The 27,120-nt window shown below is 52.8% G+C and overlaps 1 protein-coding gene across 7 annotated transcripts in view; it reads left to right on the top strand.

The window, feature by feature from the left end:
- NFIC (nuclear factor I C) overlaps positions 1 to 27,120 on the top strand; it is a 110,842-nt gene that overhangs the window by 57,052 nt on the left and 26,670 nt on the right. For all 7 annotated transcript variants that reach the window (XM_033199572.1, XM_033199570.1, XM_033199571.1 and 4 more), the window contains exons 3-6: positions 12,142 to 12,213; positions 20,026 to 20,100; positions 20,783 to 20,906; positions 21,579 to 21,703. In XM_033199572.1, coding sequence (XP_033055463.1) covers positions 12,142 to 12,213; positions 20,026 to 20,100; positions 20,783 to 20,906; positions 21,579 to 21,703 — 396 coding nt within the window. The remainder of the gene's footprint in view (positions 1 to 12,141; positions 12,214 to 20,025; positions 20,101 to 20,782; positions 20,907 to 21,578; positions 21,704 to 27,120) is intronic.

Here is a 27,120-nt window from a genome sequence, read left to right as displayed (position 1 = left end):
CGCCCAGTGACACTGTAAACATTTTAGGCTTTTAGGCAGGTCACACGTGGTCTCTGTTGCATCTTTTTTCTTTTGTTTATAACCCTTTAAAAATGGAAAAGACAGGCTGGGCGCCATGGCTCACGCTTGTAATCCCAGCACTTTGGGAGACCGAGGCGGGCGGACCACGAGGTCAGGAGTTTGAGATGAGCCTGACCAACATGGCAATACCCTGTCTCTACTAAAAATACAAAAATTAGCCAGGCGTGGTAGCGGGCACCTGTAGTCCCAGCTACTCGGGAGGCTGAGGGAGGAGAATCACTTGAACCCGGGAGGCAGCAGTTGCAGTGAGCCGAGATCGCACCACTGCACTCCAGTCTAGGAGACGGAGCGAGGCTGCGTTTCAAACAGAAAATTTAAATAAATAAAATAAAATAAAATAAATAAAAATCTTCTAGTTTACCCATCTTTTTTTTTTTTTTTTTTTGAAACGGAGTCTCGCTCTGTCGCCTGGGCGGGAGTGCAGTGGCCGGATCTCAGCTCACTGCAAGCTCCGCCTCCTGGGTTTACGCCATTCTCCTGCCTCAGCCTCCCGAGTAGCTGGGACTACAGGCGCCCACCACCACGCCCGGCTAGTTTTTTGTATTTTTTAGTAGAGACGGGGGTTTCACCGTATTAGCCAGGATGGTCTCGATCTCCTGACCTCGTGATCCGCCCGTCTCGGCCTCTCAAAGTGCTGGGATTACAGGCGTGAGCCACCACACCCGACCTAGTTTGCCCATCTAATGTCAGTACTCACAGACTGATTCCAAAACCCTGCACCGAGAATCTAAAATGCTGCCAACCCCAACTCTGATGCTGGGGAGCTAAGGTGCTTGGTTTTTTGTTTTTTGTGTTTTTTGTTTTTGTGTTTTTTGAGACAGAGTCTCGCTCTGTGGAGTGCGAGGCTGGAGGGCAGTGGCGTGATCTCAGCTCACTATAACCTCCGTCTCCTGGGTTCAAGTGATTCTCCTGCCTCAACCTCCCAAGTAGCTGGGACTACAGGTGCCCGCCACCACACCCGGCTAATTTTTGTATTTTTAGTAGAGATGGGGTTTCTCCATGTTGGCCAGGCTGGTCTGGAACTCCTGACCTCATGTGATCCACCCGCCTCTGCCTCCCAAAGTGCTGGGATTACAGGTGTGAGCCACTACGCCCCGCCAAGTGCTTGGTTCTTTAGGCTGGAGTGCAGTGGTGCGATCTTGGCTCACTGCAGCCTCCAGCTCCCAGGTTCAAACAATTCTCCTGCCTCAGCCTCCCGAGTAGCTGGGACTATGGGCGCACGGCAGCACACCCAGCTAAATTTTTTTTTTTTGGTATTTTTGGAGAGACAGGGTTTCACCCTATTGTCCAGCCTGGTTTTGAACTCCTGACCTCAAGTGATCCGCCTGCCTCGGCTTCCCAAAGTGCTGGGATTACAGGTGTGAGCCACCGCGCCCCACCGAGTGCTTGGTTCTTTCTCGACTCAATCCCGTTTTCTTCTACACAGATCGGGTCTGCCTCTACTCCCCCCACCCCATGCCCCATTTCACCCATTGACCTCTGAAGCCCAGAGATGGGCAGGGGTTTGTCTGAGACCACACAGCAAGAGGGGCAGCAGAGGAGGATGGGAACCCAGATCTGCTTCCCTCCCAGCCTACACCCCTGCAATCCCCTGGCCCCTGCAAACTTGTATTTAAGCCTCCTCATTACAGGGGTTTGGAGCCGAGGAAACCCTACTGTCTTCTAGTAAATGCTCTCCCTAGACGGCAATCTTTGATGGAGGCTCTGGGAGAAGTTGTTCAGGCCCGTGCATTTATTGAGCGCCTACTGTATACCTGGTGCAGGTATAGGGTTGGGTGGAAGGGTCTTGTCCACTACAGTGTTTCAGAACCCTTTTTTCTCCCCCATTATTGCCTTCCCTGGCCAGGCAAGGTGGCTCACACACCTGTAATCCCAGTCCTTTGGGTGGCTGAGGCAGGAGGATCGCTTCAGCCTTGGAATTTGAGTTCAGCCTGGGCAACATAGTGAGACCTCATCACTACAAAAAAATGTTTTTAAAAAATTAGCTGGATGTAGTGCCACAAGCCTGCAGTCCCAGCTACTTGGGAAGCGAAGGCGAGAGAATCGCTTGGGCCCAGGAGGTCGAGCCTGCAGTGAGCTGTGATGATGCCACTGTGCTCCACCCTGGGCCACAGAGTGAGGCCCTGTCTCAAAAAAAAAAAAAAAAAAAATCAAGACCATAATTTCCTCCCCCTAAAGAGCCCTTTTAAATATTTTTTTCCCTAATCACTCCCCTGTGAAATTTTAATGGCATAGGTACATTTTATATACCTCTCTATATATAATGTACATACGCCATTAAATATATATTATATATAATATATAGGTATATAAAGTATACCTATTTGCCATATAGGTAGGTATATAAAATGTACCTGTATGGCATGTAGATATGTAAAATATGCCATATAGGTATATAAAATATGCTTATGGCATTAAATATGTATATATAAGATACAAATATACTATATATGTTCTCTTCTATACTGTAACTGTATGTCTGTACATTATTATTATTATTATTATTATTATTATTATTATTACTGAGATGGAGTTTCACTCTTGTTGCCCAGGCTGGAGTGCAGTGGTTCGATCTCGGCTCACCTCAACCTCCGCCTCCTGGGTTCAAGCGATTTTCCTGCCTCAGCCTCCCGAGTAGCTGGAATTACTGGCATGAGCCACCACGCCCGGCTAATTTTGTATTTTTAGTAGAGACAGGGTTTCTCCATGTTGGTCAGGCTGCTTTCGAACTCCCGACCTCAGGTGATTCACTCACTTCGGCCTCCCAAAGTTCTGGAATTACAGGTGTGAGCCACCGTGCCCAGTCTGCATTTTTTTAAAAACACAAAATTCTGGCCAGACATGGTGGCTCACACCTGTAATCCCAGTGCTTTTGGAGGCCTAGGCAGGAGGGTCACTTGAGAGACCGGCCTGGGCAATATAGTGAGACCCCCATCTCAAAACAAAACAACAACAGAACTTCTGAGCTAGGCAGACAACTTTCCTTTGAATCTGACACCAGCTTTGGGAAATACGCTCTGTGCACTGGGCCTGGGTTGACCAATCTCACAAATTGAGCAGATTTAATCAGATGGGGCCAGGAAGTGCTATTTCAGCACAGTAAAAACTCAGCAGATGGAAGCTGCCCGCTGGGGTCTGGGGAATCTTGGGGCCTTGGAAGTTAGCCAGCCTGAGACAATATGCACTTATGCACATCTGCTCAGACCGAAAGAAGGTCCATTTTAAGGCTGGGTGTCTACTAAGTAGGTGGAGGAGGAGGAGGAATTATCTGTGCCTCTTTTTTTCTTTTCTTTTCTTTTTTGTTTTTGTTTTGTTTTTTGAGATGGAGTCTTGCTCAGTCGCTCAGGCTGGGGTGCAGTGGTGCGATCTCGGCTCACTGCAAACTCTGCCTCCCGGGTTCACGCCATTCTCCTGCCTCAGCCTCCCCAGTAGCTGGGACTACAGGCGCCCGCCACCACGCCCGGCTAATTTTTTGTATTTTTCGTAGAGACGGGGTTTCACCGTGTTAGCCAGGATGGTCTCGATCTCCTGACCTCGTGATCCACCCGCCTCGGCCTCCCAAACTGCTGGGATTACAGGCGTGAGCCACTGCGCCCGGCCCCTCTTTTCTTTTCATGGAAGCAGCCAGGGCAACACAGTGCGCTAGAATGTTCCTTGCTGATGGCAAAATATTCTGTGCTGTCCAACTTGGTCACCACCAGCCACATGTGGCTCTTTGGTGCTTGAAATGTGATTTGTGCAACTGAGCAACTTAAAATTTAATTTTCTTTCTTTCTTTTTTTTTTTTTTTTTTGAGACATAGTCTTGCTCTGTCACCCAAGCTGGAATGCGGTGGCTCCATCATAGCTCACTGCAACCTCCACCTCCCAGGCTTAAGCAATCCTCCCACCTCAGCTCCCCGAGTGGCTGGAGCTACAGGCATGCCGCTACACCCAGCTAACTTTTGTATTTTTTGTAGAGATGGGGTCTCGCCATGGTGCCCAGGCTGGTCTGGAACTCCTGGGCTCAAGTGATCCTCCTGCCTCGGCCTTTCAAAGCACTGGGATTACAGGCATGTGCCACCACGCCCCGCCTAATTTTATTTCAGTGTAGCTGACTTAAATGTAAAAAGTCATATGTGGCTGTGACGCTCATACCAAGGGCGCTAGAACATGGGGAGTTTTCAGGAGCCAAGTGATGGAAGAACGGTCAGCAGGTGGTTGGGAAATATTCCCAGGTTTTAGAGATGATTTAAAATGAGACGGCCGGCTGGGCGCAGTGGCTCACGCCTGTCATCCCAGCACTTTGGGAGGCCAAGGCAGGAGGATCACTTGAGGTCGGGAATTCAACACCAGCCTGGCCAACATGGCAAAATCCCGTCTCTACTACAAATACAAAAATTAGCTAGGTGTGATGGTGGGAGCCTGTAGTCCCAGCTACTCAAGAGGGTGAGGCAGGAGATTTGGTTGAACCCGAGAGGCGGAGGTTGCAGTGAGCTGAGATCGTCCCACTGCACTCTAGCCTGGGCGACGGAGCGAGATTCCATCTAAATAAATAAATGCATATATACATAAAGTGAGACAGCCAAATAAAAAGGAAGGAGATTCTGACCAGGCTGCCACACGGATGAACCTTAAGGGTATTAAGCTCAGTTGAGAAACGCTGGACACGGAAGAGCAAATCCCGTGTGGTTCCACTCCTAGGAGGTCCCTAGAGTCATCAGATGCGTAGAGACAGAAAGGAGGTTGGGGGGTGGGGGTGTCGGGGCTGGGGAGGGGACGGGACTAAGTGTTTCATGGGGACAGAGTTTCAGTTCGGGAAGATGAGAAAGTTCTGGAGAGGATGGTGGTGATGGCAGCATAGCTGTTGGAATGCATTTAATGCCACTAAGCTGTGTGTAAAGATGGAATGGTAGGCCGGGCGCGGTGGCTCACACCTGTAATCCCAGCACTTTGGGAGGCCAAAGCGGGTGGATCATGAGGTCAGGAGATCGAGACCATCCTGGCTAACACGGTGAAACCCCGTCTCTACTAAAAATACAAAAAACTAGCCGGGCGAGGTGGTGGGCGCCTGTAGTCCCAGCTACTCGGGAGGCTGAGGCAGGAGAATGGCGTGAACCCGGGAGGCGGAGTTTGCAGTGAGCGGAGATCACACCACTGCACTCCAGCCTGGGCGACAGAGCAAAACTCCGTTTCAAAAAAAAGATGGAATGGTAAATATTATGTATATTTTACCACAGTAAGAAATTAAATTAAAAATTAAAATGCGATGGCATATATTTATAGCATATTATTTTAAAACTACACTAATTTTGCCCAGGCATGGTGGTGCTCACCCATGGTTCCAATTACTCAACAGGCTGAGGCGGGGGGACTGCTTGAGCCCAGGAGGTCCAGGCTGCAATGAGCGGTGATTGTGCCACTGCACTGCAGCCTGGGTGACAGAGCAAGACCCTGTCTCAAAAACAAACAAACAAAATTAGGCCGGGGGCAGTGGCTTACACCTGTAATCCTGGTACTTTAGGAGGCTGAGGCACGTGGATCACTTGAGGTCAGAAGTTCAAGACCAGCCTGGACAACTTGGTGAAGCCCCATCTCTACTAAAAATACAAAAATTAGCCGGGTGTGGTGGCAGGTGCCTGTCATCCCAGCTACTCAGGAGGCTGAGGCAGGAGAATCGCTTGAACCCAGGAGGCAGAGGCTGCAGTGAGCTGAGATCGTGCCATTGCACTCCAGCCTGGGCAACAGAGCAAGACTCCGTCCCCCCTCCAAAAAAAATTAAATTTAAAAACACATAAATTCCTAGGACTGTAGGAAAAGAAGAAAACTTCCTTAACCCAAGAAAGGGAGCTACAAAACCCCACAGCTAACCCTGTACTTAGTGGTGAGAGACTGGATGTTTTCTCCTGAGATCGGGAACAAGATAAGGACACCACTCTCACCATTTCTATTGAACATTGTACTGGAAGTTCTGCCAGACCAATAAGGCAAGAAAAGAGGTGGGACGTGGTAGCTCACACCTGTAATCCCAGCACTCTGAGAGACCAAACCAGTGGATCGCTTGAGCCCAGGAATCCCAGACCACCCAGGGCAACATTGCGAAAACCTGTTTCTACAAATAATACAAAAATTAGCCAGATGTGGTGGCGTGCACCTGGGGGCCCAGCTACTCAGGAACCTCAGATAGAAGGATGGCTGGATCTCAGCAGTTTAAAACTGCAGTTAGCTGTGATTGTGCCACTGCACTCCAGCCTGGGTGACAGAGCAAGATCCTGTCTCAAAAACAAAGAAGAAAAAGAGATCATCCTGGCTAACATGGTGAAATCCCATCTCTACTAAAAATACAACAAAAATTAGCTGGGCGTGTGGGTGTGGTGGTGGGCGCCTGTTATCCCAGCTACTCGGGAGGCTGAGGCAGGAGAATTGCTTGAACCTGGAAGGCGGAGATTGCAGTGAGCTGGATCGTGCCACTGCACTCCAGCCTGGGCAACGGGAGAACAAGAGCGAGATTCCATCTCAAAAAAAAAAAAAAAAGATACAAAATAACACCATGGAAGACAGTAACAACAGGGATATTAATCAAATAGCTATAGTAGTGAAGCCACCCTCTGCCTGGTGAAGCGCTGACTATGGCAACCATGGTTCTGGGAGTTTTATTAATAATTCATTTATTGGCCGGGCGCGGTGGCTCACGCCTGTAATCCCAGCACTTTGGGAGGCCAAGACGGGCGGATCACGAGGTCAGGAGATCGAGACCATCCTGGCTAACACGGTGAAACCCCGTCTCTACTAAAAAAAAATACAAAAAACTAGCCGGGCGACGTGGCGGGCGCCTGTAGTCCCAGCTACTCGGAGGCTGAGGCAGGAGAATTGCTTGAACCTGGAAGGCGGAGATTGCAGTGAGCTGGATCGTGCCACTGCACTCCAGCCTGGGCAACGGGAGAACAAGAGCGAGATTCCATCTCAAAAAAAAAAAAAAAAGATACAAAATAACACCATGGAAGACAGTAACAACAGGGATATTAATCAAATAGCTATAGTAGTGAAGCCACCCTCTGCCTGGTGAAGCGCTGACTATGGCAACCATGGTTCTGGGAGTTTTATTAATAATTCATTTATTGGCCGGGCGCGGTGGCTCACGCCTGTAATCCCAGCACTTTGGGAGGCCAAGACGGGCGGATCACGAGGTCAGGAGATCGAGACCATCCTGGCTAACACGGTGAAACCCCGTCTCTACTAAAAAAAAATACAAAAAACTAGCCGGGCGACGTGGCGGGCGCCTGTAGTCCCAGCTACTCGGGAGGCTGAGGCAGGAGAATGGCGTAAACCCGGGAGGCAGAGCTTGCAGTGAGCTGAGATCCGGCCACTGCACTCCAGCCTGGGCGACAGAGCGAGACTCCGTCTCAAAAATAAATAAATAAATAAATAATAATAATAATAATAATAATAAACCATTTATCACCTTTTTTTCCTTTTTTTTTTTTGAGATGGAGTCTCCCTCTGTCACCCAAACTAGAGTGCAGTTGGTCCGATCTCGGCTCACTGCAACCTCCGCCTCCTGAGTAGCTGGGACTATAGGCATGCACCACCACACCCAACTAATTTTTTTTTTTTTTAAAGACAGAGTCTCACTCTGTCACCCAGGCTGGAGTGCAGTGGCGCAGTCTCGGCTCACTGCAAGCTCCGCCTCCCGGGTTCACACCATTCTCCTGCCTCAGCCTCCCCAGCAACTGGGACTACAGGCGTCCGCCACCACGCCCAGCTAATTTTTTTGTATTTTTAGTAGAGACGGGGTTTCATTGTGTTAGCCAGGATGGTCTCGACCTCCTGACCTCATGATCCACCCGACTCAGCCTCCCAAAGTGCTGGAATTACAGGTGTGAGCCACCACGTCCGGCCCCAACTAATTTTTTTATTTTTAGTAGAGGTGAGGTTTCACCACGTTGGTCAGGATGGTCTCGAACTCCTGACCTCTTGATCCACCCACGTGGGCCTCCCATAGTGCTGGGAATACAGGCGTGAGCCACTGCGCCTGGCCAATGTTTCATTCATTACCATCTTGTCCCTCATAAATAGCTTCCAAGAGAGGGTGCTATAGCTGTGTCCATTTCACAGATGAGTAGAGTGAGGCGTGGATGCATCTGAGACCCCACTCCCTGGCTGCCCAAATTGGAAGCTCATGCTGGGAGCCACCGTGGGGGCCTGGCACTTAGTAGGTACCCAAGAAACATTCTCGCTTCCCAGGGAAACATCCGGACGCCAGCTGGACACTGCAGCCTGCTGAGTCCATGTGGGCTCTGGTTCCAGAAGAGGGTCCTGTGCCCACAGCCTGGAGCCCAGACGGCCGGCTGCCCAGGCTGGGCCCTTCCCAACATCATGGCCACCGGTGCCCAGCCTTGAGGCAGTCCAAACGGAACTGGCCAGCTCCGAGGGGCCGCTGGCTGCCCCAGCCTGGGATCGGCTGCAGGGCTTGGGGCCGAGCTGGGCACACTCCCCTCGGCTGCTGTCTGGCCCAGTTGGCCACGGCTAGGGCAGCCTCGCTGGAGGAAGGGCTTCTCATCTGCTCCTGTTTCCTGATGAGGAAACTGAGGCACCGGGCCTTGCTCCTGTGCTGTTTATGGCACCTTTGGTCGTGGCAATAGTGGGTGCTGGACACACAGTGTGTGCAGAGCCATTAGCACAGTGCCAAGCTAACTCCAGAGGCTCCGTGCACCAGGAAATATCATTGCTTTGATCATTCCCACGGCAACCCTGAGAGTGGTCTCCATGTATTTTCTTTCATTTATTTATTTATTTATTTATTTTTGAGACGGAGTCTCGCTCTGTCACCCAGGCTGGAGTGCAGTGGCACGATCTCGGCTCACTGCAAGCTCCGCCTCCTGGGTTCACGCCATTCTCCTGCCTCAGCCTCCTGAGTAGCTGGGACTACAGGCGCCTGCCACCACGCCCAGCTAATTTTTTGTATTTTTAGTAGAGACGGGGTTTTACCGTTTTAGCCACGATGGTCTCGATCTCCTGACCTCGTGATCCGCCCGCCTCAGCCTCCCAAAGTGCTGGGATTACAGGCGTGAGCCACCGCCCCCAGCCGATTTATTTTTTTAAAACAAGGTCTTGCTCTGTCACTCAGGCTGGAGTGCAGTGGCATGATCACAGCTCACTGCACCGTCGACCTCCCAGGCTCAAGTGATCCTCCTGAGTAGCTGGGACTACAGGCATCTGCCACCATGTCCAGCTAATTTTTTTCTTTTTCTTTTTTTATGAGATGGAGTTTTGCTCTTGTCGCCCAGACTGGAGTGCAGTAATGGCACGATCTCAGCTCACCGCAACCTCCACCTCCCAGGTTCAAGCAATTCTCCTGCCTCAGCCTCCCAAGTAACTGGGATTACAGGCATGCGCCACTATGCCCAGCTAATTTTGTATTTTTAGTATAGACAGGGTTTCACCATGTCAGTCAGGCTGTTCTCGAACTCCTGACCTCCAGTGAACTGCCCGCCTCGGCCTCCCAACATGCAGAGATTACAGGAGTGAGCCACCGTGCCTGGCCTATTTTGTGTGTGTGTGTGTGTGTTTTGTAAAAACGGGGTCTCACTGTGTTGCCCTGGCTGGTCTCGAACTCCTGGGCTCAAGCGATCCTCCTGCTTCGGCCTCCCAACGTGCAGAGATTACAGGCGTGAGCCACTGTGCCACTACCCCTGGCTTAATCATCATCTCATTTTGTGGATGAGGAAACTCAGGCCTTGAAAGGAAAGTGACCTGCTCAGGAACACAGAGACCCGGGGGGCTCTCAGAGACAGTACTGGGCTCAGGGGTCTGATCCCAGCACAAAACTGGATAAAATAACCCTGGTGAAGAAGCCCATCACAGGGCCTGGGAGGGAGAACACTGCTCATGGTTCTCACCCGTAGCTTTCCTTGTCTATGAAATGGATACAGCCAGGCACGGCGGCTCCCACCTGTAATCCCAGCACTTTGGGAGGCCGAGGCAGGTGGATCACTTGAGGTCAGGAGTTCAAGACCAGCCTGACCAACATGGTGAAACCCCGTGTCTACTAAAAATACAAACGTTAGCCGGGCGTGATGGCAAATGCCTGTAATCCCAGCTACTCTGGAGGCTGAGGCAGGAAAATCACTTGAACCAGGGAGGCAGAGGTTACAGCCAGCTGCGATCGCACCACTGCACTCCAGCCTGGCAGACAGAGTGAGACCCTGTCTCAAAAAAATTATCAAAAAATAAAAGAAATAGAAGAAAGTAATAACAGGGCGGATTCTCTCGTGATTGAAGTCTCCAAATGCCCTCAAGTGCCTCAGGAGTATGCTCTCCTCACTACCTCCCAGCTCTGATAAGGCCTGGGCAATGTTTGTGCCATGTGGAAGATGAGAAACAGGCTCAGGACAGTTAGGCAACTTGCCTGAGGTCACACAGCAATTGCATCCTGGCCTTGGGGTCTGGGTGGTGGGCCGGAGGAGCATGTCACTTCCTGCGGCCTTCGATGTTGGTTCCTGCCACCTTTGTCTTTGACCTGGCTGATGCATGAGTGGGGCTGGGGAAGGGGGTCTGCCTGGCTGGGCTTGTCCACCTGCCCCCCAGCTTCAGCCCTCCATGGAGGGGTCAGGGCTCCAGAGGGGGCGGATGTGACTCGTCCTGCATCCAGGCTGCCAGAGCTGATAACGCTGAGCTCAGCGTCTGTCTGCCTGCGCGTCTGCCAAGGAACCTGATTATTTTTAGATAAGATGGAGGGGCAGGCGCCGGGGCAGAGGGACACCCAAGCCGGGCGGGCAGTGGGGGCGTCGCCATCACAGAGACCACCCCTCAGCCTCTTCTCTCCGGGGTCTCTGAATGGCAACCCAGAACTAACAGTCGGGTCCCTGGGACTACAGGGGCAGAGGCTGAGGCTAAGGGACCTGACGTCTCCAGGACTCACCTCTCTGGTCCTCAGTTTCCCCATCTGTAAAACGGGCACAGTGATAGACCTCCTGCATAGGGCTGAGGCGGAGCTGAATGACTGAACCTCATTTTATTTTATTTATTTATTTATTTATTTTGAGATGGAACCTTGCTCTTGTCACCCAGACTGGAGTGCAGCAGCATGATCTCCACTTGCTGCAACCTCTGCTTCCCGGGTTCAAGTGATTCTCCTGACTCAGCCTCCGCAGTAGCTGGGATTACAGGACCGTGCTACCACGCCCAGCTAATTTTTGTATTTTTAGTAGAGACGGGGTTTCGCCATGTTGGCCAGGCTGGTCTCGAACTCCTGACCTCAAGTGATTTTCCTGCCTTGGCCTTCCAAAGTGCTGGGATTACAGGTGTGAGCCACTGTGCCTGGCCATTTTGTTTTTTGTTTGTTTGTTTGTTTAATTTTATTTTCTGAGATGGGGTCTTGCTATGTTACCCAGGCTGGCCTCCAACTGCAGTCGCCGAGACTAGAGTGCAGTGGTGCAATCTTGGCTCACTGCAACCTCCGCCTCTGAGGTTAAAGTGATTCTTCTGCCTCAGCCTCCCGAGTAGCTGGGATTACAGGTCTGTGCCACCACACCTGGCTAGTTTTTGCACTTTTAGTAGAGATGGGGTTTCACCATGTTGGATAGTTTGGTCTCAAACTACTGACCCCGACCTCGGGTGATCCGCCTCCCTTGGCCTCCCAAAGTGCTGGGAATACAGGCATGAGCCACCATGCCTGTACTGAACTTCATTTTACAGATGAGGCTCAGAGAGGGCAAGTGACTTGCTCAGGGTCACACAGCAAGAAAGCAGCAGAGCGGGGATTTGAACGTCGGTCTGTTAAGACTCCAGGTGTCTAAGTTCTTACCCATGACTGAGCCACCCCTGCAGAAGCAGAGGGCTCACCCCAGCATACAGGGGCCTGGCTGGTGTCTGCAGGGTGCCTGGCCAGATGTCCGTGACCCTCTAGGGCAGCAGCCAAGGGAAGGGCCCAAGCAGAGACCCCGGGGCCTGGGCATGTTTCAGGGCCACTGTCTGCACAGCACTGGCCCAGCCCAGGACTGGAGCACCGGCATCAACACCTCATCTGCTCCTGGGGTGGGGTCTCTGTGACGTCACCAATGTTTCTTCCCTCTCTTTGCAGATGCAGAGCAGAGCGGCAGTCCCCGGGCGGGGATGGGCTCTGACCAGGAGGACAGCAAGCCCATCACGCTGGGTGAGTCTGGGGGCATCGTGGCGGTGACGGGTGGAGGGCACAGCCCTGTCCTTGTCTTTTATTTAGGAATCATTTGCTTGGCACCACTCATTTTACAGAGGAGCAGACTGAGGCTCAGAGAGGTTAAGGGGCCTGCCCAGAGGCGACCAGGGAGCTGGGTTGGAACCCACGACTCTGAGCTCCCAGCTTCTGGGCTCTGAGGTGCTCAGCCCATGGGAGACCTCGGAGGGTTCTATAGTCCCATGGGATGTTTGGGGGTTTTTGTTTGTTTTGTTTTGTTTTGTTTTGTTTTCATTCATTTATTTGAGAGGGAGTCTCACTCTGTCACCCAGGCTAGAGTGCAGTGGCGCGATCTCAGCTCACTGCAACCTCCGCCTCCCGGGTTCAAGTGATTCACCTGCCTCAGTCTCCCAAGTAGCTGGGATTACAGGTACGCGCCACCACGCCCGGCTAATTTTTGTATTTTTAGTAGAGACGGGGTTTCTCCATGTTTGCCAGGTTGGTCTTGAACTCCTGATCTCAGGTGATCCACCCACCTCGGCCTCCCAAAGTGCTGGGATTACAGCATGAGCCACTGCGCCCGGCCTGTTTGTCTTAGAAACAGTCTCACTCTGCTGCCTAGGCTGGAGTGCAGTGACACCGTCCTAGCTCACTGCAGCCTGGACCAGCTGAGCTCAAGCAATCCTCCCATCTCAGCTCAAGTAGCTGGGACTACAGGTGTGCGCCACTGTGCCTGGCAATTTTTTTTTTTTTTTTTGAGATGGAGTCTCGCTCTGTTGCCCAGGCTGGAGTGCAGTGGTGCGATCTCAGCTCACTGCAAACTCTGCCTCCTGGGTTCACGCCATTCTTCTGCCTCGGCCTCCTGAGTAGCTGGAATTACAGGTGCCCCATCACCACGGCTGGCTAATTTTTGTATTTTTAGTAGAGATGGGGTTTCACCATGTTGGCCAGGCTGGTCTCAAACTCCTGACCTCGTGATCCACCTGCCTGGGCCTCCCAAAGTGCTGGGATTACAGGCGTGAGCCACCGCACCTGATTTTTTAACATTTTTTTGTTTTTGTAGAGACAAAGTCTCACTATGTTGCTCAGACTGGTCTCAAACTTCTGAGCTCAAGTGATCCTCCTGCCTTGGCTTCCCAAAGCGCTGGGATCATAGGTGTGAGCCGCCATACCAGCCCTCATGGGATGTCTTCATAGATGGGTAGGACAGTGTAATTCTATGTTGTAGGGATAGGAAGTGGGTAATTTTAGCTCACCTAGACCAGAGCAGTCACTTCCATCCTCGCCCCCAGCTCCTGCCCTTGTCTCCCACGGTTTGTCTTTCTCACTATGGCCAGAGGACGCCTGTGAGCCCCCAAGTCAGGACCCATCCCTCTTCTGCCCACAGCCCTCCACAGCCCTCCACGGCTCCCACCTCTCTTGAGGTAAAAGCCCAGGTCCTCCCTGTGGCCCACAGGGCCCTACACAACCTGTCCCCACCCCGCCCTGTCCTCCCCTCCTCCCTTTCTCCCCCTCGCCCACTCCCAGCCACACAGACCTCCTCGCTGTTCCTCCAGTGCACCAGGCCCAGTCCTGCCTCAGGGCCGTTGCACATTCCATTCCCTCTGTCTAAACAGCTAACTAACTGCTCACTTGCTCTCTCCAGATCTCCCCTGGTATCAGCTCAAATGCCCCCTTCTCAGAGAGGTCTACCCTGAGCTCCTTCACCTCACGCAGCTTCTGGCCACCCTCCATCTCAGCCCTCTGTTTTCTCTCCTTCAGAGGAAGTTAGTGATTGCCTATGGATTTGCTGAGTTGCCTAGTGACTGCACGGGTGTTTGCTCATCTCCCCAGTGGAACGTCACCTCCTCGAGGGCAGAGAGGCTTTGTCTGTCTAGATCTCTGTTGTGCCCTCAGGGCTTAGAATGGGGCCTGGTACAGAGTGGGTGCTCAATAAATATTTGTAGAAAGAAAGGAAGGAGAGGGATGAAGCAGAGAGAAAAAGAGACAAGAGAGGATGTGTGAAGACAGGAAAGAGGAGAGATGAAAAAGAAGGAAGGGGCTGGGCGCGGTGGTGGCTCACACCTGTAATCCCAGCACTTTGGGAGGCCGAGGCAGGCAGATCACCTGAGGTCAGGAGTTCAAGACCAGCCTGACCAACATGGCGAAACCATGTCTCTACTAAAAATACAAAAATTAGCCGGGCATGGCGGTGCACACCTATAATCCCAGCTACTCGGGAGGCTGAGGCAGGAGAATCGCTTGAACCCAGGAGGCAGAGGTTGTGGTGAGCCAAGATTGTGCAGCCTGGGTGACACAGCAAGACTCTGTTTCAAAAAAAATAGGGGGGGGCAGGGTGTGGGGGCTCACACCTGTAATCCTAGCACTCTGGGAGGCCAAGGCGGGTGGATCACCTGAGGTCAGGAGTTTGAGACCATCCTGATCAACATGGAGAAACCACGTCTCTACTAAATATACAAAAATTAGCCAGGCGTGGAGGCACATGCCTGTAATGACAGCTACCCAGGAGGCTGAGGCAGGATAATTGCTTGAACCCAGTGAGCTGAGATCGCGCCATTGCACTCCAGTCTGGGCAATAAGAGTAAAAACTCCGTCTCAAAAAAAAAAAAAAGAAAAAGCAGGAAGGGGCCAGGGTGCGGTGGCTCACACCTGTAATCCCAGCACTTTGGGAGGCCGTTGGGCGGATGACCTGAGGTCAGGAGTTCAAGACCAGCCTTGAACGTGGCGAAAGCTTGAATGGTTCAAGCTTGGCGAAACCATCGCTTGAACCCGGGAGGCGGAGGTTGCAGAGCCTAGATCACGCCACTGCATTCCAGCCTGGGGGACAGAGTGAGACTCTGTCTCAAAAAAAAAAAAAAGGAAAGGAAAGGAAAAGAAGGAAGGAAGAGAAAGCGAGTGGGTGAGGCGTCCTTCTTGGAAGGACCGGAACAGGCGTGCACAGGGAGGCTGAAAGGTTCCCGGAGGTTCACAGGCCTGAGGCCACTCCTCACTGGCCCCTGGTGACTCCTCCGTCTGTGACCCGGGTCCTCCTCGGCCTCCTGTGATCCCCAGACGCCTTTCTCCAAGCCAGATGTTGGAGGGAGGTGGGGGGCAACGGCGCTTGGCCTGGTCCCCTGGGGAGCTTGGGCGTCTGGTAGAGGAAATCACGTCCTCCCAGCTCGCCAGGGAGTCCCCCAGAGATGGAGCATAGCAGGCGCTGCACAAACAGGAAACCCCGGTGGGGGGAGGCGGAGGGGGCGTGCTGACACCAGCTGGCCAGCTGGGTCAGCAGGAAACGGCTCTGGCCACTTCTTCTGGACACTTGGGGGCCACTGCTCTGTCCTCCTCAGAATGTGTGGCCCTGAACCTCCCAGCACGGGGCAGGGTTCACTGTCTTCACTCAGCAAATGACTGTAACAGGGGGCCGGGTGTGATGGCTCACGCCTGCACTCCCAGCACTTTGGGAAGTCGAAGCGGGAAGATCGCTTGAGCCCAGGAGTTCAAGACCAGCCTGGGTAGTATAGCAAGACCCTATATCTACCAAAAAAAAAAAAAATACAAAAATTAGCCAAGCATGGAGGTACATGCCTGTAATCCCAGCTACTTGGGAGGCTGAGGCAGGAGGATCACTTGAGCCCAGGAGTTTAAGACCAGCCTGGGTAACACAGCAAGACCCTATCTCTACAAAACGTAATAATAATAATACAAAATTTAGCCCAGCATGGTGGTGCGTGCCTGTAGTCCCAGCTACTTGGGAGGCTGAGGTAGAAGCATCGCTTGAGCCCAGGAGTTTGAGGCTGCAGTGAGCTATGATTGCACCACTGCACTCCAGCCTGGGCAACAGAGCAAAACTCTGTCTCTAAAAAAGAAAGGAAAGATTGTACCAGGGGGACTGGCGGGGGTTTGGGTCTGCAGAATTGGACACAGCCATGAGCTCCCTGCAGCCCGTGCTGCCCCCTGGGGGGCGGGAGAGGAACTGCTCCCACCGCCACCCAAAGGCCAAGAGCCTGTCCCACCTCCAAACGGACCAGACTCCCTGGCTCTTTCTGTTCCAACCCTGCTGGCCTGCAACTTGCCAAGTGCGTTTCAACCCGGGGGCCTTTGCACGGGCTGTTCCCAGTGCCGGGAACATCGTGGCCCTCAGGGAGGTGATGAAACATCATCCGCATCAGAGAAGCCAACAGTCACGGGGCGGTTGCCAGGCGCTGTTCTCGGAGCTTTGCAGATTTTAACAAGTTCCTTCCTCTTATCCAGTCTCATCTTGAGGTCTTTGTAAAATGCTACCATCTCGGCCAGGCTTTCTCTGAGCCCTGGGTGTAAAATAGCCTCCCTCCCCACCCTAGCTGGTTCCCCACCGGCCGCCTGCCTTACCACAGGCTGATGCACCTCGCATTTGACTTAATGAACTTTTAATTTGTAGTAAAATGTGCATAATGTACAATGTATCATTTTAACCATTTTTAAGTGTCCAAGTCAAAGTGCACTAAGTACATTCACCTCTATCTAATTCCAGAACATTTCTTTTTCCCCCCAGGCTGGAGTGCAGTGGCGCAATCTCAGCACACTGCAACCTCCACCTTCCTGGTTCAAGCAATTCTTATGCCTCAGCCTCCCGAGTAGCTGGGATCATAGGCACATGCCACCACACCCAGCTAATTTTTGTATTTTTAGTAGAGACAGAGTTTCACCACGTTGGCCAGGCTGGTCTTGAACTCTTGATCTCAAGTGATTCTCTCACCTCAGCCTTCCAAAGTGCTGGAATTACAGATGTGAACCGCTGAGCCCGGCCTAATTCCAGAACATTTCATCCCCCCTAAAAGAAACCCTGTCCCCATCAGCCACCACTCCCCATCTCCTCTCCCAGCCCTGGTGCCCACGTATCCCCTTCCTGTCTCTGTGGCTTGGCCTGTTCTGGATATTTCAGAGAAATGGCTCACACCTGTAATCCCAACACTTTGGGAGGCCGAGGCGGGTGGATCATGAGGTCAGGAGTTTGAGACCATCTGGACCAAGATGGTGAAATCCTGACTCTACTAAAAATACAAAAATTAGCCAGGTGTGGTGGCAGGTACCTGTAATCCCAGCTATTTGGGAGGCTGAGGCAGGAGAATCGCTTGAACCTGGGAGGCAGAGGTTGCATTGAGCCGAGATTGCACCACTGCACTCAGCCTGGGCGACAGAGTGAGACTCCATCTCAAAAAAAAAAAAAAGAAAGACATAGCATCACACACTGTGTGGCCTTTTGTGTCTGGCGTCCCTCATTGAGTGATGTCCTCAAGGTGCATCCATGTTGTACCCTGTGTCAGAGCCTCGTTCTTTTATTTTTATTTACCTTTTTTGAGACGAAGTCTCATTCTGATGCCCAGGTTGGAGTGCAACGGCGTGATCTCAGCCTGTAGCTGGGACTACAGGCACCCGCCACCATGCCCGGCTAATTTTTGTATTTTTAGTAGAGATGGGGTTTCACCATGTTGGCCAGGCTGGTCTTGAACTCCTGAGCCCAGGTGATCCACCCACCTTGGCCTCCCAAAGTGCTGGGATTACAGGCGTGAGCTACCACTACTGCGCCCAGCCCAGGTCCTCATTCTTTTTCCCTTTTTTTTTTTTTTGAGACAAGAGTCTTGCTCTGTCACCCAGGCTGGAGTGCAGTGGTGGAATCATAGCTCACTGCAGCCTCGATCTCCAAGGCTCAAGCAATCCTCCCACCTCGGTCTCCCAAGTAGCTGGGACTACAGGTATGCACCACCATGCCCGGCTAATTTTTGGACTTTTTGTAGGGATGGGGTTTCGCCATGTTGCCCAGGCTGTTCTCAAACTCCGGGGCTCAAGTGATCCACCCACCTCAGCTTCCCAAAGTGCTGGAACTACAGGCACACGCCACCATACCCAGCTAATTTTCATATTTTTTGTAGACACAAGGTTTCGCCATGTCGCCCAGGCTGATCTCAAACTCGTGAGCTCACGAGATCCGCCCACCTCAGCTTCCCAAAGTGCTGGGATTACAAGCATGAGCCACCACACCCAGCATCCTTTTCACAGCTGAGTCCTATTCCAGTGTGTGGATAGACCACACTGAGTTTCTCTCTTCATCTTTTGAAGGGGTATTTGGGTGGCTTTCCAGTTTGAGCTGTGAAGAGTGCTGCTAGGAACACTCGTGGACTTCTGCTGACCTATTCATCTTGGCTGCTGTCTGTCGCTCACCCTGGACTTTGAGTCTCACGGAGGCGGCTGCTTCCGCCTGTATTATCTCCTGCTGTGTCGGGGCCCCGCTCAGAACCAGACACTGTGGATGCTTAGTAAACACCTGTTGAGTCCATGAATCCCTCCTACAAGGGCGTCCGAAGGCAGGACAGGGCTGTCCCCAAGCTATCTGAGGTTGGCCAAGGCTCCCGACCTCTTGGGGACAACTTTGATTTCCAAATCTGTGAAATGGGTCCAAACCACTCCAGTTAAGAGAGGACGATCTCCCTTCTTTTGACATTAGGTAGGAGCGGTGCTGGGGACACGGGGTGGGGAGTTTAACTGTGGCTTGTGGACCCCCATTCGGCTCCGCATTTTAACTGACCCATTGCTGGGTGCCAAGCTCTGGTCTAGGTATGAAGGACACTGCAGGGTTGGGGCACAGAAATCCCTGCCCACACAGACCTCCCAGTCTGGAGGGGAGAACAACAAGAAGCCAGAGTATCTCGGAGGGTGACCGTGTGCAAAGCAAGCCAGTCGCCCCTCCCAGGCAGTTGGATGCAGACCTCAGGACAACCCCAACGGTGGGATCGATGGTTTCCACTTCTGCGATTAGGAAAACATGGAGGCTGAGAGAGGGAAAGCGACCTGCCCCAGATCATACACCGAGGTGGGTGACGGAGCCGACGGGAGCCCAGGTCTCCGCTCTCCACTCATTTTGGAGTGCAGTGGCCGGATCTCAGCTCACTGCAAGCTCCGCCTCCCGGGTTTACGCCATTCTCCTGCCTCAGCCTCCCGAGTAGCTGGGACTATAGGCGCCCGCCACCTCGCCCAGCTAATTTTTTGTATTTTTAATAGAGACAGGGTTTCACTGTGGTCTCGATCTCCTGACCTCGTGATCCGCCTGCCTCAGCCTCCCAAAGTGCTGGGATTATAGGCATGAGCCACCATACCGGCCTCCACTCATTTTTTTTTTTTTTTTTTTGAGACGGAGTCTCACTCTGTCGCCCAGGCTGGAGTGCAGTGGCCGGATCTCAGCTCACTGCAAGCTCCGCCTCCCGGGTTCACGCCATTCTCCTGCCTCAGCCTCCCCAGTAGCTGGGACTACAGGTGCCGCCATCTCGCCCGGCTAGTTTTTTGTATTTTTTAGTAGAGACGGGGTTTCACCGTGTTAGCCAGGATGGCCTTGATCTCCTGACCTCATGATCCACCCGTCTCGGCCTCCCAAAGTGCTGGGATTACAGGCTTGAGCCACCGTGCCCGGCCAATTTTAACACTTTTTGTAGAGATGGGGTCTCACTGTGTTCCCCAGGCTGGTCTTGAACTCCTGAGCTCAAGCGATCCTCCTGCCTCGGCCTCCCACGGTGCTGGGATTCCAGGCGTGAGCCACCACGCCCGGCCTGCTGTCCACTTGAAGGCAGTGTTCCACAGCGTGGGGGTCCCGGATGAAGGCTGTGTGAAGGCCCACGCGGGACAAGGGCCCCCCCATGGGGCCTTCCCCATCGGACTGGAGCTGTCATTCCCCCACTGCAGGAGATAGACAGGGTGAACACCCAGGCTCGGGCCAGCCCCAGGAGTCCAGGCAGCCCTGGAGTGTGGAGAAGGGAAATAGGCCTGGCTCAGCCCACTGACCCCACTGTCTTCCTGTTCCAGACACGACCGACTTCCAGGAGAGCTTTGTCACCTCTGGCGTGTTCAGCGTCACTGAGCTTATCCAAGTGTCCCGCAGTGAGTGTTCCCGTCAGCCCAGAGCTGGGTCCTGGAGAGGGGAGGGGGGCCGTGGGGAGGATGGAGCCCACCCCCTCACCCTACTCCTTGTCCTTTCCAGACACCCACTGTGTTACCAAGCCAAGGTTCCTAGAGAGGGAGGGGGCCAGGCCCTTCCCAGAGCCCAAGGTCAGGGCTCCCTCCCACCTCCCCAGGAAACAGAATCCAAATGCTGGATGGTAACTAAGGAACCTTCTGCCCCAGCATCCCTCCTCCTCCCTGGGGCCTCCACTGTCCTGTCCCAGGAGACCCCAGAGGACCCCCCCACTCCTCCTGTCCCCTTGCTTTCCCTGCTGACCTGCTGGGGACCCAGCGCATTCCATCCCACACTGTCTGAATCCCACCCCAGCAAGTCCTGGGCGCTGTCCTCCTTTAGCCCTGACTGACACTCCCTGTCCAGATCCACAGAGCCTGGCCTTGAGCTCCGGCTATGCCTCTGCCTCACCGTGTGCTCTTGGCCTCTCCCAATGACCTTGGTCCTCTGATCCATAGAATAAAACTGGTTTCAGCCACCCTAGGAACTGGGCCATTATGGGAAGGGGGTCCCCCTTTGGACTGCACCCAATGGCTTGCCCTGCCTCTAAAGCAAACCGCAGCACAGGGCACTGCTTCCTGCCTCACTCTCCTCTCTCACCCTCTGCAGCACCCGTGGTGACCGGAACAGGACCCAACTTCTCCCTGGGGGAGCTGCAGGGGCACCTGGCATACGACCTGAACCCAGCCAGCACTGGCCTGAGAAGAACGCTGCCCAGCACCTCCTCCAGTGGGTAAGTACCCAGGTCCCCACCTCTGGGCATTTCACAACCCCATTCATCAGCCCATCCCCTCTGGTCTGAGCTGACTCATTCCTCTCCCTGGAATACCTCTTTTCACAATTCACCTGGCCTGAGAAACTCCTATTCATCCTTCAAAACCCAGCCAGCCCCACGTGCCTCTTCCTCTAGCCCTGACAGCCCACCGTGGGCTCCCCCAGCTTCAATTCCTGCTGGCTCAGCCAGCCCTTAGGACCCCCCCACCCCAAGAGAATGCAGACACAGGTTCTTGCTGAGATATGCTGTGTGACCTCGAGCGGGTCACATTGTGCCTCAGTTTCCCCATCCATAAAATGGGATCATACCCCTAACAGGCAGTTCTGAGAACTACAGGTGGTCAGGGGATTAGCCAGGCTGCCTGGGTTTTGGTCTCCACCATGCTAGCTTGGTGTCCGACCTCTGCTGAGACCCTCCCTGCCTCTGGCCTGGGTGTCCCACCCAAGCAATGGACGGGTTGGAACAGGCGTTCATTGGGAACGGGCTGAACGCCCGCGGCTCCCGCGATGTCTCGCGGGACTACCTCCCTCGCCCTGCCCACTTAAGGACCGGAAGTAGCAAAGCCCGCGGCCGCGCCCCCCGCCCCGCGTCTCCCTGGTAACCAGCCTCTCCCCCTCCCTCGCCCATAAGGAGCAAGCGGCACAAATCCGGCTCGATGGAGGAAGACGTGGACACGAGCCCCGGCGGCGATTACTACACTTCGCCCAGCTCGCCCACGAGTAGCAGCCGCAACTGGACGGAGGACATGGAAGGAGGTAGGGCTGGTGGCGGGGGCGGAGCCGGCCTTCCGGTCGGGGTTACCGCGGTGGGAACTACGTCTTCCGGCAGCCACTGCGCGGGCGCCGCGGGGCAGGAAGCCAGCCTGGAGCCGCGGGGCCTCCTGGGAATGGTAGTCGCGTCGAGCTGCGCGTGGCTGGAAGTGCGGTCCGGGCTCGCGTTCTCGGATCTCTGGTTCTGCTGAAGCTGGGGAGGGCAGAGACTGTCCCCTGTCTGATTTTCCTGCCCTCCATCCGTGAAAGCCACATCTCTATGGGGTCCCCGAGCTACAGGATGGACTAGTAGTTACTCTGATCAACAGGGCATCTCCTCCTGGGATCTGTCATAGAATCCCTCGTCTGCAGGGACCCTGTTTGTCCTCTTCCCCGCTAGAAGATCCTGAGATGCTGGATCCCTTCTCATTGGGGTCCTTCTTGAAGTTCCTTTTTTTTTGAAGTTCCTTTTTTTTTTTTTTTTTTTAAACCAGGTTCGCATCTCCATGGGATCTTTCTCCGTGTGGTTCTGTAGGAGACTTGTCTCTTTTCTGTAGGGTCTCCATTCCCATGGCATCCTTTTCCAGGAAGATTTTATCCTCTTGCTTTTCTGTCTTCAGAAGGGTCCTCTCTGGAGTGTCTTTCTTTCTTTCTCTCTTTCTTTCTTTCTTTCTTTTCTTTCTTTTCTTTCTTTCTTTCTTTTTTTTTTTTTTTTTTTGAGACGGAGTCTCGCTCTGTCACCCAGGCTGGAGTGCAGTGGCCGGATCTCAGCTCACTGCCAGCTCCGCCTCCCGGGTTTACGCCATTCTCCTGCCTCTGCCTCCCGAGTAGCTGGGACTACAGGCGCCCGCCACCTCGCCCGGCTAGTATTTTGTATTTTTTAGTAGAGACGGGGTTTCACCGTGTTAACCAGGATGGTCTCGATCTACTGACCTCGTGATCTACCCGTCTCGGCCTCCCAAAGTGCTGGGATTACAGGCTTGAGCCACCGCGCCCGGCCCCTTTCTTTTCTTTTTTCTTTTCTTTTCTGTTCTTTTTCTTTTCCTTCCTTCCTTCCTCCTTCCTTCCTTCCTTCCTTCCTTCCTTCCTTCTTCCTTCCTTCCTTCCTTCCTTCCTTCCTTCTTTCTTTTCCTCCCTCTCTCTCTTTCTTTCTCTTTCTTTTTCTTTCTTTCCCTTCCTTCCTTTTCTCTCTCTCTCTCTCTCTTTCTTTTTTTCTTTCTTTTCTTTCTTGTTTCGCTCCTGTTACCCAGGCTGGAGTGCAGTGGTGCGATCTCCGCTCACTGCAACCTCTGCCTCCCAGGTTCAAGCGATTTTCCTACCTCAGCCTCCCAAGTAACTGGGATTACAGGCACGCACCACCACGCCCGGCTAATTTTTTGTATTTTTAGTGGAGATGGGGTTTCTCCATGTTGGTCAGGCTGTTCTCGAACTCCCGACCTCAGGTAATTCACCCGCCTCGGCCTCCAGAGTGCCGGGATTACAGGCATGAGCCACCGCTCCCAGCCTCCTCTTTTTTTTTTTTTTTTTTTTTTGAGACAGAGTCTCAGTCTGTTGCCCAGACTGGAGTGCGGTGGCACAACCTCGGCTCACTGCAATCTCTGCTTCCCAGGTTCAAGGGATTCTCCTGCCTCAGCCTCCTCCTGAGTAGCAGGGATTACAGGCGCGTGTGCCATCACACCCGGCTAATTTTTGTATTTTTAGTAGAGACGGGGTTTCACCCGGTGGGCCAGGCTGGTCTTGAACTCCTGACCTCAGGTGATCCGCCCACCTAGGCCTCCCAGAGTGCTGGGATTCCAGGCATGAGGCACCGTGCCCGGCCTGGGGTGTCGTTCTTATAGGGTTCCTGTTCTTTAGGGTCAGCAGCTTCACAGGGTCTTTCTGCCATTGAACACCAGCTCCTTGGGATTGTGTGTATTTCCTGTCTCCCCAAGCGCTTTCTCTAAAGATTTCTCTTATTTGGGGTCCCCATCTCCACTGCAGTTCTCATCTAAAGAATCGCTTTCAGTCTAAGGTCCTGCTCTCTGGCCAGCCGGCACCTGTGACTTTCAGGAAACTGTGCAAAATGGCCTGTGGACTTGTGTTACGCTGAAGAGAGTGTCCCTGGCATCCATCCTCAGATTCTCAGCCGACTTTGTGCCCCTAAATTTTGCAAGCATTGCTCTGTGCAGTACCTTCTCCTCAAGGGCCCCGGAGGCAGCCCAGTGGATACATGCGTGGGGTCCGTAGTCCACCTACGGGGGTCTGTAGCTCAGCCCTTGCAGCTTCCTAGTGACTGCAGGTTTCTGAGCCTCCCTCGCCCTGTCCACTTAGGGACTGGGTTTCCTCATCTGTAAAATGGGTGTGTTAATACCTGCAGTACGGCTTGCCTGGGGTTGTCATGGGAATTAAGTGAATTAATGCAGCTCATGTCCACAAAACAGGCCTGGCACATAACACATAGGCACCTGATAAATGTGGAAATTTGTGACTTTATTTTTGAGACAGTCTCACTCTAGCCAGGCTGGAGTGTGGTAGCACGATCATGGCTCACTGCAGCCTCAACTTCCCAGGCTTAAGCGATCCTCCCACCTCCGTCTCCTGAGTAGCTGGGACTACAGGTAAATGTCACCATGCCTGGCTAATTTTTTTCTTTCTTTCTTTTTTTTTTTTTTAAGAGATGGAGTCTCACTCTGTTGCCCAGGCTGGTCTCAAACTCCTGGGCTCAGGTGGTTCTCCCGCCCCAGCCTCCTGAAGTTCTGGGATTATAGGCATGAGCCATTGCATCCAACCAGATTTGTTTTGTCTCCCTTCTTCCTCTCTCTCCTCCCTGTACCCATGGGGCCTACTTTATTTTCATTTTTGAGACAGGGTCTTCCTCTGTCACTCAGGCTGGAGTGCAGTGGTACAGTCAGTCACAGCTCACTGGAGCCTCGACCTCCCAGGCTCATGTGATCCTCCTGCCTCAGCTTCCCAACTATCTGGGACTACAGGTGTATACCACCATGCCCCGTTAGTTTTTTTAAATTTTTTGGTAGAGATGAGGTCTCACTGTGTTGCCTAAGCTGGTCTTGAACTCCTGAGTTCAAGTGATCCTCCTGCCTCTTCCTCCCAAAGTGCTGGGATTCCAGGTATGAGTCACCATGCTGGGCCCTTCTTTTTTTTTTTTTTTGAGATGGAGTCTTGCTCTGTCACCCAGGCTGGAGTGCAGTGGCGAGATCTCAGCTCACTGCAATCTCTGCCTCCTGGGTTCAAGCAATTTTTCTGCCTCAGCCTCCCAAGTCGCTGGGATTACGGGCATGCACCACCATGCCCGGCTAATCTTTATATTTTTAGTAGAGACAGTGTTTCACCATGTTGGCCAGGCTGGTCTCAAACTCCTGACCTCAGGTGATCCACCCACCTCGGCCTCCCCAAAGTGCTGGGATGACAGGCGTGAGCCACTGCACCTGGCCACCTGTAGGATTTTTAGAAGCACTATAACATTAGGACTAAGAGGTCAGACTCAGGCATTGGAGAGACCTGGGTTCACATCCCAGCCCTGCCCGTATCTGGCTCTGTGTGCTATGTAACCTGGGGCACATCATTTAACTTCTCTAAGCCTCAGTTTCTTCATCTCCACAATGGGGGTGATGTGAGTAATTGTTCTTTAGGAACTACAGGAGGAGGAAGGGGTAGGACATGTGTGAAGCAACCTTCTGGCCCATGCAACATACCCAGGAAACGGGAGGTCGTTGTTGTCCACGTCTTTATAACATTCCTGTCTCTTTCTGGTGCTCTCAGACGCATCTGGTTGTGACATTTCAGGTGCAAAGGCCCCTCCTTCCCACAGTGTGGGCTCCCAGAGCAGGAACATCCCTAGAGGGTCTCCATCTCTGAGGGGACCTGCCTCAGTATTTATGAGGTTCTTTTGTTTGTTTGTTTGTTGTTTTTGTTTTGAGACGGAGTCTTGCTTGTTTTGAGAGATCACACCAGTGCACGCCAGCCTGGGCAACAGAGCGAGACTATGTCTCAAAAAAAAAAAAGGCCGGGCGCGGTGGCTCAAGCCTGTAATCCCAGCACTTTGGGAGGCCGAGACGGGCGGATCACGAGGTCAGGAGATCGAGACCATCCTGGCTAACATGGTGAAACCCCGTCTCTACTAAAAATACAAAAAACTAGCCGGGCGAGGTGGCGGGCGCCTGTAGTCCCAGCTACTCGGGAGGCTGAGGCAGGAGAATGGCGTGAACCCGGGAGGCGGAGCTTGCAGTGAGCCGAGATTGCGCCACTGCACTCCAGTCTGGGCGACAGAGCGAGACTCTGCCTCAAAAAAAAAAAAAAAAAAAAAAAAAAAAAAAAAAAATTCACTTCTGGTTTTTTTGTTGTTGTTGTTGAGATAGAATATCACTCTTGTCACCCAGGCTGGAGTGCAATGGTGCGATCTTGGCTCCACCTCCTGGATTCAAGTGATTCTTCTGACTCAGCCTCCCGAGTAGCTGGGACTACAGGCGCGCACGACCACAACCAGCTAATTTTTGTATTTTTAGTAGAGATGGAGTTTCACTACGTTGGCCAGGCTGATCTTGAACTCCTGACCTCAAGTGATCCGCCGACCTCAAGTGATCTGCCCGTCTCAGCCTCGCAAGGTGCTGGGATTACAGGCGTGAGACACACCACGCCCAGCTATCACTTCTCATTAACTCTGGAATTGATGAGGCTGTTGGAATGTAAACTGCACACCAATTAAAGTGAAAGACCACCTCTGTGATGAGCCAAAGCATCCCTGAGAGGAAAACTCATAGCTTTAAGTCTATTTATTAGGAGAGGAGAAAGGTGGAAAATAAAGAATCTAGCTTTCAACTGAGAAAACTCAAAAAGAAAACATTTCAAGAGAGAGGAAATTAAAGTTGGAGTCTCTGGAGCTCCGTCGGACTTTTCTGCCCGGCTGTTCGCCGGCAACCCCTTCCACTGGGGAAAGACGAGGTAGCAATAGGAGAGGACAGAGAGGAAGCCTCCACCAGCTTCTGCTGTGTGATCAGGAATCAGAGAGCTAGCAGGGAATGTCAGAGGAGGTCTGTGCTCCTGCAGCTTCCGCTTGATTACCTCAGGGGATGGCAAACTCACTCCCTCTTGAGGGTTTCATCCTCAGTGTAAAGCCCTCCTGTGTACTGGCCTCCTATAATCCCAGCTACTCGGGAGGCTGAGGCAGGAGAATTGCTTGAACCTGGGAGGCAGAGGGTGCAGTGAGCCGAGATCGCACCACTGCACTCCATCTCAGAAAACTCTGGCTCGATATCCCAGTGAAGAGAAAACACTGGAAGAATTTTTTTTTTTTTTTTTTTTTTTGAGACAGAGTCTCACTCTGTCGCCCAGGCTGGAGTGCAGTGGTGTGATCTTGGCTCACCACAACCTCTGCCTCTTGGGTTTACGCCATTCTCCTGCCTCAGCCTCCCAAGTAGCTGGGACTA

Source organism: Trachypithecus francoisi, unplaced genomic scaffold, assembly GCF_009764315.1.
Source record: "Trachypithecus francoisi isolate TF-2019V2 unplaced genomic scaffold, Tfra_2.0 Lachesis_group5, whole genome shotgun sequence".
Lineage (NCBI taxonomy): Eukaryota > Metazoa > Chordata > Mammalia > Primates > Cercopithecidae > Trachypithecus > Trachypithecus francoisi.
Note: the sequence above shows the minus strand (reverse complement) of the source record. Positions and strands in the feature narration are given on the sequence as shown.